The sequence below is a fragment of the Bactrocera tryoni genome, unplaced genomic scaffold (genome assembly GCF_016617805.1).
Source record: "Bactrocera tryoni isolate S06 unplaced genomic scaffold, CSIRO_BtryS06_freeze2 scaffold_25, whole genome shotgun sequence".
In the NCBI taxonomy this organism is placed as follows: Eukaryota; Metazoa; Arthropoda; class Insecta; order Diptera; family Tephritidae; genus Bactrocera; species Bactrocera tryoni.
In genome coordinates, this window is record NW_024395977.1 from 6,742,341 (window position 1) to 6,753,134 (window position 10,794).

The window sequence follows — 10,794 nt, forward strand, 5'->3', positions numbered from 1 at the left end:
GCAAATAAACGTAAGACGTAAATGCACATGTACATACACATAAAAAAATAGAGAATGTAATTGATAAGTAGACTAATTAATTATGCGAAACAGAGAATTTGTATCAAAGACGTATTATAGCCATAGCTTACAAGTAGGAAAGTCTTAGCAAATTTTATTTTTACAAATATGTAGTTCAAATGTAAATATACTTACCAGAAATACAAAAACACTGGAATATTTGTATGATTAAAAATCATTACTTTAGTAATAAAAGAGACATGCTTTGTAAATAAATCAAGAAATATGTATTTAATCCCAATAATCAAATGGCAATAAAGTGTGTAGACAGTGCAACATACATAGAAATAAATAAATAAATATATGTATCATATATTATTAATAAAACGTGTTTTATTGTGGAAACTCCGCTAGCATTTTACAACAACACTTGCTATGGTGATAAAATTTGCTACGGTAAAGAACACTTGAGGCGTGCTGGCAAAGTTAAGTGGTTGGCCTGTGATCCTTATCTTCCTGAGTAGTAATAAATATCTACGTGTAAAGTAAAGTAAGAAAAAGAAAAATATATATTTATAGCACAGCAATCAAAAACGTGAGGGAAATTTTGTTCCAACTATTGACACAAATGTAGATACAATCTATGTAGTTGGTCGTTGAAAAAGTGAGCATTTTATAAGTCTGTCTGCTCTTTCACGGTGTTAAAAAGTAAAAGTTTCTATATATAGTTTTAGTTAGTATTAATATGTACAAATTGTAGCTCTTGGACAGATTCGGGCCAACGTTTTGATTTAAATCAGAAATGCGGAGCTGTCATTTTAAAGGCCTATCTTGACTTCGAACTTTTAATTTATTGCAAAACTATTTCTATTTTAAATTAAAGCATGAGAACATATTTAGACTTAAGCTTCCAAGAAAAAGACAATATTACGTTCATTCTCGAAGCGAATTCTAATTAGAAGAGAGCCAGACAAAAAGGAAAAGATAGACATAAATAGGCTGGAAGGTTGAAAGAGAGAGAACTAGATTTAGCCATAAATAGATATACAGAGAGAGATATTTACAGTTCACAGCCAGGCGTCGACGTAAAATACATAAGAACAATGCAATCAAAAATTCTGTAAAAGTCGGCGGAGCAAAAATTACTTACTTCAACAACTTTGACGATCTAAAGAACTTTGCCTCTAAGCGAAGCCTATGGTGAAAGTTAAAACGGACATCTATGCTTTAGTAACCCAATAATGCAGGTAGGTGCCGCACAATTGGTTTGTGGATATAAAGGAATACCTTGTGTTACTGAGATCGCAAGAGAACGCGATGCTTGTGAAAAATTTAGAGATAATGAGAAAATAATCACCAAACTTGAAAGATATTTCAAAGCAAAAACAAATGATCTTTCAATGGCATAAGAAATTGCGAAATCGCTCTACCAAACCTGGTAGACATGGACACAGTAATCAATCATTTCCCCATAGTCAAATACAACGTCTGAAAAAAAATTTCACATGAATAAGGTCGAAAAATAGCTGATTTGATTTTGGGACAGTTAAATTATTTGTAAGACAACGAGATGTAAAATTCAGGCCTGCAACAATTGATGATGAAACAATGTGACTTCCAGACTAAACACTAAACTGTTCAAGTGTCGCAAGGTGCTTATGAAATCAAAGTCTGAAAAGCAATCCTTTTTTTATTGACTAATTGACATGATAACAATAATACGCTAAATACTGACCGCTTGGAGTAGTAGATTTCGTTGGTCCGCCAGGTCCTTCTTCACCTGGTCCTTCCAACGAAGTGGAGGTCTTCCTCTTCCTCTGCTTCCCCGGCGGGTACTGCGTCGAGTACTTTCAGAGCTGGAGTGTGTTTGTCCATCCGGACAACATGACCTAGCCAGCGTAGCCGCTGTCTTTTAATTCGCTGAACTATGTCAATGTCGTCATATATCTCATACAGCTCATCGTTCCATCGAATGCGATATTCGCCGTGGTCAACGCGCTAAGGACCATAAATCTTTCGCAGAACTTTTCTCTCGAAAACTCGCAACGTCGACTCATCAGTTGTTGTCATCGTCCAGCCCTCTGCACGATATAGCAGGACGGGAATTATGAGTGACTTATAGAGTTTGGCTTTTGTTCGTCGAGAGAGGACTTTACTTTTCAATTGCCTACTCAGTCCGAAGTAGCACCTGTTGGGAACAGCAATCCTGCGTTGGATTTCCGGGCTGACATTGTTGGTGGTGTTAATACTGGTTCCTTAATAAACGAAATTATCTACAACTTCATAGTTATGACTGTCAACAGTGTCGTGAGTGCCAAGTCGCGAGTGCGACGACTATTTGTTTCATGACAGGAGATATTTCGTGTATCTCGTATATCTTGCCCTCGTTCACTACTAGACCCATTTGCTTTGCCTCCTTGTACAGTTTGGAGAAAGCAGAACTAACGGCGCGGGTGTTGAGGCCGATGATATCAATATCATCGGCATACGCCAGCAGCTGTACACTCTTATAAAAGATGGTACCTTCTCTATTTAGTTCTGCAGCTCGAATTATTTTCTCCAGCAGCAGGTTGAAGAAATCGCACGACAGGGAGTCGCCTTGTCTGAAACCTCGTTTGGTATCGAACGGCTCGGAGAGGTCCTTCCCGATCCTGACGGAGCTTTTCGTGTTGCTCAACGTCAGTTTACACAGCCGTATTAGTTTTGCGGGAATCCCAAATTCAGACATCGCGACATAAAGACAGCTCTTTTTCGGGCTGCCGAAAGCAGCTTTGAAATCGACGAAGAGGTGGTGGTGGTGTGTCGATTCTCCTTTCACGGGTCTTTGCCAAGGTTTGGCGCATGATGAATATCTGGTCAGTTGTTGATTTGTAAGGTCTAAAGCCGCACTGATAAGGTCCAATCAGTTTGTTGACGGTGGGCTTTAATCTTTCACATAATACGTTCGATAGAACCTTACACGCGATGTTGAGGAGGCTTATCCCACCGTAGTTGGCGCAGATTGTGGGATCTCCCTTTTTGTGGATTGGGCCGAGCACACTTAATTTGTAATCGTTGGCATGCTTCCGTCCGACCATATTTTACAAAGAAGCTGATACATGGTCCTTATCAGTTCTTCGCCGCCGTGTTTGAATAGCTCGGGCAGGAATCCATCGACCCCCGCTGCTGGTGCTTCTACCACCAGGAATCCCAATCAAACTAGCGCTCCTTTATATGGCACTTTTTACGTGGCGGGTCCCAAACCCAGCGCACAACCCTGTGAAGAGGGAGTTTCGTCTCTCACATTAGCTCTCCTTTAAACGGATGTTCTTAGGCTAACCAAAGGATACTTGGTGAGAGACCGGAAGTCGTGAGCTGCTTGAGCCATATGTAATAGAATCGTTTCTGGCCACTCCCAAACGAATGGCGCTCAGAGAACTTTTCTTATTCGCGTGAACTTCTACACATGACTCCACCCTCCAGTCATGGGAGTTAGTCACCAAACCATTTTTAAACCATCTGCAGAAGGGTGGATACACAAGAAATGATGTTTGGGTACCGCATGATTTGACGCAAAAATACCTTCTGGACCGAATCGACGCCTGCGATATGCTGCTGAAACGAAACGAACTCGACCCATTTTTGAAGCGGATGGTGACTGGCGACTCAAGCGAAAACGATCGTGGTTAAAAACCACGCTTAATTCTACCATCTACTGCGAACAACTAGACCGCTTGAAACAGGCAATCGACCAGTAGCGTCCAGAATTGGCCAACAGGAAGGGCCAAAGATTTCCACCATGACATGCAAGCTGTAACCCGAGTAACAATTGAGATATCTTGATGAAACTTGGTATGCAGGTCTCTTAGAGTAAAAAAAATTACAAATCGCCATTAACATAAATCCTTTAAAGTCCTTTAACTAAATACTAAAATAATATATAGAACTGTAATTTGACACATGCGACACACCTCTAATAAGTTTAATGTACATATCTCCTAAACTACCAAGGCTGCAATAACCAAATTCACAAATACTATAAGAATTCCTACCGACAGTGTGAAAATGGATGAAATATGTATAATAATAACTAAATACGCCAGAGACGTTAAAATTTACCACCTAGATGGTATTAGAAGGCCGGGGTAAAAATTTTACGATGGGTGTGTCACCGCCCACTTTTTGCTGAAATTACATATCTCAGGACTTTCTAATGCACTAACACTTCTTTTAAAGTATGTCACCTTATGACCGAAAATATCTCACACCCAGTCAACTGCTTAAGGAGTTTTGCTGTCAACCGAAGGCCCTTTTTGCGAGGGACTGCCAGAAATGACGTCGTAATGACCGAGTTTCAAATATTTTCCTTTGAACACTTCACCAAACCTTTGCAAAACATGTATCTTTAGAAAAATGTAAAGCTTGAGTAAAATATTTAATTTTTTGTATCAAAAAACATTATTCAAAATTGCCAGTGGTTTGCTCGACGAAACCCATGTAACCCCTTAAGTAGTGAACAAATTCCCGCCTTTAAAAGAAATTCCATTTAAATATACAAATTTTGAATTTTATTTATAATATTCCAATTCATATTTACAACAACAAACCGCCGGTGGCCGAAAGATTTGGCAGATTGGTTACTTTACTTCTGAAATCAGAGACCTCGCAAGCATAAGAATATCCAGCAGTGAGATCCGTACGTTTCCAGCTAACATAGTTAACCTGGTCGGCTATATCAGTGCAAAGGATATAGTCCTTCTTGATCTCATCCAATGTCAAATGCGGATTATTTACTCCAATGAAAACAATACCCTTCTTGCTAGTTTTCTCAATCACAACACGGAAATACAGTTTGGGTACGGGGATTAGTCCGTTATTGTTACTATCATAGGCCAAGTATAGTGGGGTTTGCACACCGTCGCTGTTGGGCAGAGTGGTCACTCCGTAAACACCAGTGTAGCAATCGACATACCAACCTGCAGAGGAAACCTTTGCACGTACACCATCTTCGATACGAGCCCAATTGCCGGCATTGAAGACCTGCCACTGTGGAGCGGCGTTAATGAAGAGGAAAGTGGCGCGTTGTTCGAGGCCATAATCAAAATCAGCTTTGGCGGCCATATGACCACGTGCTAAGTAAACGTTCTTGGCAGAGTCAAAGTATTTACTGGCATCACCGCCCAAATGTTCGTTGATGGTCGCCAGCTGAGTGGCTTGAGTGTACAGTTTATCGACACTCTTGCCATCGAAGAAACCACCAGTCTGGAAGGTGATACGGTCCACACCTGTCTGGTAGTAATTGGCGCCGGGATTCAAATCGTGATGCACATAACGTGTGACTTCCTCGCCTTCATTGAAGCAAACTTCATATTGCTGGGCGAAACGACTAGACGAAATTTTGAAGCCAACGCGTACCATAATGCCACCATTGCACGAAGCGCCTGTCTTTTCCGCAACAAAAGTCGGCCAAGCTTTGCAGGTCAATTCCTTAAAAGCGTAGGTGGTACCATCCACTCTGAAGTTAGTGCCACTAACGCAGGTAGCAGTAACGAGAGTCGTATCGAGTGTGGTAAATTTGCCAGGGCACCACATCTCTAGGGTGCTGCCTGCGTCAACAACCATTACACCCTTGGTGTCATATGGATAGATTTCTTCGGAGCCGCTCTTCAAGTAAAGAGGCTGAGGAGTAGGCAGACCACCACGGATTGTCACTTTACATTCTATTTGCGGAGGAAAATATTAGGTTATGCAGTTATAGATTGCAAAAAATGTATTTTCTTACCACTTGCACGTCCTTCTATCTTTCCATTTACATCGACCTCGGGTTGTACTAACTCATCTTCCACCTCACTGATTGGTTCTGGTTCAACGTAATCTTCTTCAACTTCAGCAGGCATTATGGCTTGGGATGCATCTTCTTTGATTGGCTCTACATAAAAGTTGCGTTCAAATAATGTATTGATCTGTTCTGACATGTGATCGTCAGCCTTCCAGTCATCCACCACATCCTCTGGTACAGCAACCACACCGGCTGTACATCCATGGAAGAGGCAGAAACTGCCAGCGACCAGCAGCAATAACGTCGAAGTTAACTTCATTTTAACCAATTTGGGTTTGGCCAGTAAAGCCTTTTTGCACTCGTCTTAAATACCAAGTAGACAAGCAATGATAATGCCATATTTTCCCCTCCGTGCTCCCGCTGCACTGATAATGATGATCTAAATTTTGGACATCTATTGTTTGATTTCGATTTGTCGATTTGTTCTTCGTGATACTTCGCTAACATCCGTCAATTTAGTAGGGCTCTTCGCTCTGTTATCAGTTTCGTTTTTATAGCCATTTCGTTCATCAATTTTTAATTGCTTAGTTTTAATTGCAATTGCGTCGAATAAGTTCGGCATACTTATGAAGTAGTCTAATAAATTGCTTATGCGCTATCTATGATTAGTTGTCGGTCTTATTTGCTTCTTTTGTCTCATTTAGTCATTTAATTATTAGCGCATTATCTTACCCTTTCTCATAAATCTATCTATGCACGTGAATAGAGGTAAGTACAAGGTGTGTTCCAAAATAAACAGGACTTAAAAACAAACAGAACAAATGGTTTTTTTCGGCAAAATCAACTTATTTTATTCAAAATAGTCTCCTTCTGCTTCAATACATCTTTTTGCACTTTCCAAAAGCAAGTCGAACGAGTGTTTTAGCTCGTTGGCTGGTATGGCCTCCGGTATGCCGGTGCAAGCCTTTTGAACTTCCTCTACATCTGCATAACGCTTTCCTTTCATGGGCAAATGCATTCTTCCGAAAGGGAAGAAGTCGCACGGTGCCATATCAGGTGAATACGAGGACTGGTTAATGGTTATGTGTGACCGTGCACACCTACCTTACCTTTCGTAAGCCCAAATGTTCGGTCAAAACGCGATAAATCGATGTTTTGGAGATGTTCAATTCCATTTCCATGAATTTCAATGATGGAATGATTTTTGATGAATTCACGCACAATTCAGTTTCGATGGAATTTCCGGTGATCACGGGTTTTGATTGGCTCACATACTGATCGTCATTTATATCCTCACGACCAATTTGAAAACGTTGAAACCACTCCGTGCACTCTGCTACGGGATAGGCAATCATCACCATAAACTTGTTTCATCAATTGAAACGATTCGGTAAAAGTTTGATCAATTTTAAAACAGAATTTAATGTTTGCTCTTTGTTCGAAGCTCATTTTCGCACCGATAACACAAACATACTGACAATTAAAATGCAATAACTTCACTTCCAATCAATGAAATGTCATGAAATTCTCACTGGACAATCGATAGAAATAGCAGATTCGCACCAGTCGACATATGCGCAATGGCGACAATGGCGCCACCACCTTGTAAATAAAGCTGGCAGCAGCGATATAGGCCAATATGATGTAACATCGTGTACTGGTTTACCCGGCTTAGGTATCATTACGACTTCAGATAGTTTCCAAAACAATGGAACCTATATTGGGCATAGTGCATTGTTTATAATATTACGAGTTTCTTTGTAGATTTGGTAGATTGGATAATATTATATTTCTCCGGTTATTAAATCGTACCCAGGTGCTTTTTTGTGTTTTGTGTCCCCGATAAGGTTTTTAATTATTTTACTGTTAACAGAAAAAAAGCTGATTTGTGGATTCAACCAACTATTTTCTCATGTCCATTGTTAGGCTTAAATGTGTTCCTCAAATGATTTGCAAAAACGTCAGTTATGGGTTTATTTATTTCGGCCCATGAGTAATAAAAATGTTCACAATTACTTTTTTTAAGGTATGCCACCTTATGTCCGAAAATATCCTACATCCAATCAAAACTGTTCAAGGAGTTCTGCTGTCAACGTGAGGAACTGCCAGAAATGACGTCGTAATGATCGAGTTTTGAATATTTATGTTTGAACATTTCATCAAACCTTTGTAAAATATTTATCTATGTATGTATATATATAAAAGAAATTTGTGTTAGTTACACCATTTATAACTCAAGAACGGCTGAGCCCATTTGGCTGAAAATTGATAGGGAGGTAGCTTAGAACCAGGGTAAGGACATAGTATACTTTTTATATCTTTATATTAAAATTTAATACAACTCATAAATACAAAAATTATATTTCAAATCATAAGCATTTGTTCAAAAATCATGTTTGTAAGAATCATTTGAATATATGCGTACAATTTTAAACAGATTCAAATACGCAGTGAAATAGATTATAACTGGCTCAGTAATCAGTCGTTGAGTATGTATTATACTACGTGCATCCCAAAAGACTGATGTCATAACCTTTCCAGCTGATTTTTTCGTCTTTCCACGCCTGAGAACCGGTTCATCATTTGCAGTCCACTTGAATGACTGTCGACTGCGGTCTGGACTGCAACAGAGGGAAATTATGGAGCCATGTTTCTATTGTCACACACCGACGCAAAAATTCACTCTTATTACAATTGAAGACCACTCAAACACTTCTCAGACTCAGTTATTCGTTGTTTTTATTGGCTTTCGCCTCTTTAGAGCATCATTGTCGTCGGTGCTCATTTCGCCTGTTTTCAGCTTAGCAAATATCTTTTCAACGGTGGATTTCCCTGTGCCCAAATTCAACAGTATTTTCCCCCAAAAAGCAATGCTTTATTAACACACGAAATGCGTTATGATCCATTTTTTGTAAACTAACAGAAGTTGCTTCACAAAAATGCTGTAATCATTAACTAATGGTTATAATCCAACTAACAGAAATCATATAGATGGTAGTAGTAGTATTACTATATATGTATCAGTCACAGTGAAGGGTGGACGGGTTCTCCAGGTTGGAATAAAAAAAGTTTGTGTAAAATATTTCAGTTTTGATATGAAAAAACATTATTCAAAATAGGCTCGACGAAACATATGCTACACCTCAGCTCTGTAAACGAGTTCCCTACTTTAATAGAAATTTCATGTAAATATATTTTGAATTTTATTTGTTACACTCAAATTCAAATTTACAACAACAAACCACCGGTGGCCGAAAGATTTGGCAGATTGGTTACTTTACTTCTGAAGTCAGAGACCTCGCAAGCATAAGAATATCCAGCAGTGAGATCTGTACGTTTCCAGCTAATATAGTTAACCTGATCGGCTATATCAGTGCAAAGGATATAGTCTTTCTTGATCTCATCCAATGTCAAATGCGGATTATTTACTCCAATGAAAACAATACCCTTCTTGCTAGTTTTCTCAATCACAACACGGAAATACAGTTTGGGTACGGGGATTAGTCCGTTATTGTTACTATCATAGGCCAAGTACAGTGGGGTTTGCACACCGTCGCTGTTGGGCAGAGTGGTCACTCCGTAAACACCAGTGTAGCAATCGACATACCAACCTGCAGAGGAAACCTTTGCACGTACACCATCTTCGATACTAGCCCAATTGCCGGCATTGAAGACCTGCCACTGTGGAGCGGCGTTAATGAAGAGGAAAGTGGCGCGTTGTTCGAGGCCATAATCAAAATCAGCTTTGGCGGCCATATGACCACGTGCTAAGAAAACATTCTTGGCAGAGTCAAAGTATTTACTGGCATCACCGCCCAAATGTTCGTTGATGGTCGCCAGCTGAGTGGCTTGAGTGTACAGTTTATCGACACTCTTGCCATCGAAGAAACCAGCAGTCTGGAAGGTGATACGGTCCACACCAGTCTGGTAGTAATTGGCGCCGGGATTCAAATCGTGATGTACATAACGCGTGACTTCCTCGCCTTCATTGAAGCAAACTTCATATTGCTGAGCGAAACGACTAGAGGAAATTTTGAAGCCAACGCGTACCATAATGCCACCATTGCACGAAGCGCCTGTCTTTTCGGCAACAAAAGTCGGCCAAGCTTTGCAGGTCAATTCCTTAAAAGCGTAGGTGGTACCATCCACTCTGAAGTTAGTGCCACTAACGCAAGTAGCAGTAACGAGAGTCGTATCGAGTGTGGTAAATTTGCCAGGGCACCACATCTCTAGAGTGCTGCCTGCGTCAACAACCATTACACCCTTGGTGTCATATGGATAGATTTCTTCGGAGCCGCTCTTCAAGTAAAGAGGCTGAGGAGTAGGCAGACCACCACGGATTGTCACTTGGCATTCTATTTGCGGAGGAAAATATTAGGTTATGCAGTTATAGATTGCAAAAAATGTCTTTTCTTACCACTTGCACGTCCTTCTATCTTTCCATTTACATCGACCTCGGGTTGTACTAACTCATCTTCCACCTCACTGATTGGTTCTGGTTCAACGTAATCTTCTTCAACTTCAGCAGGCATTATGGCTTGGGATGCATCTTCTTTGATTGGCTCTACATACAAGTTGCGTTCAAATAATGTATTGACCTGTTGTGACATGTGATCGTCAGCCTTCCAGTCATCCACCACATCCTCTGGTACAGCAACCACACCGCCTGTACATCCATGGAAGAGGCAGAAACTGCCAGCGACCAGCAGCAATAACGTCGAAGTTAACTTCATTTTAACCAATTTGGGTTTGGCCAGTAAAGCCTTTTTGCACTCGTCTTAAATACCAAGTAGTCAAGCAACGATAATGCCATATCTTCCCCTCCATGCTCCTGCTTCCTAATTGGAAAATGTCTAAATTTTGGACATCTATTTTTTTGATTATATCTTGCCCATAAATATATGGGTTTTTCTCTAGTGTTCGGCATAAATTACTGAAGAGTGTTTCTGCACGATTTCTTCTTCGTGATACTTCGCTCTTCGCTCTGTTATCAGTTTCGTTTGAATAGCCATTTCGTTTATCAATTTTTAATTGCT

General features: G+C 40.1%; 2 protein-coding genes across 2 annotated transcripts; both read right to left on the minus strand.

Moving 5' to 3' along the window:
* Positions 1–4,543: 4,543 nt before the first annotated feature.
* LOC120780634 lies at positions 4,544–6,085 on the minus strand. Its single transcript, XM_040112892.1, has 2 exons — positions 5,762–6,085; positions 4,544–5,699 (listed from the first exon to the last, which is right to left on the minus strand). The coding sequence occupies exons 1-2, from the start codon at positions 6,075–6,077 to the stop codon at positions 4,573–4,575; spliced, it is 1,443 nt and encodes a 480-aa protein (XP_039968826.1). The 5' UTR covers positions 6,078–6,085; the 3' UTR covers positions 4,544–4,572.
* Positions 6,086–8,979: 2,894 nt separating this feature from the next.
* On the minus strand, positions 8,980–10,500 carry LOC120780635. Its single transcript, XM_040112893.1, has 2 exons — positions 10,176–10,500; positions 8,980–10,113 (listed from the first exon to the last, which is right to left on the minus strand). The coding sequence occupies exons 1-2, from the start codon at positions 10,489–10,491 to the stop codon at positions 8,987–8,989; spliced, it is 1,443 nt and encodes a 480-aa protein (XP_039968827.1). The 5' UTR covers positions 10,492–10,500; the 3' UTR covers positions 8,980–8,986.
* Positions 10,501–10,794: the final 294 nt, after the last annotated feature.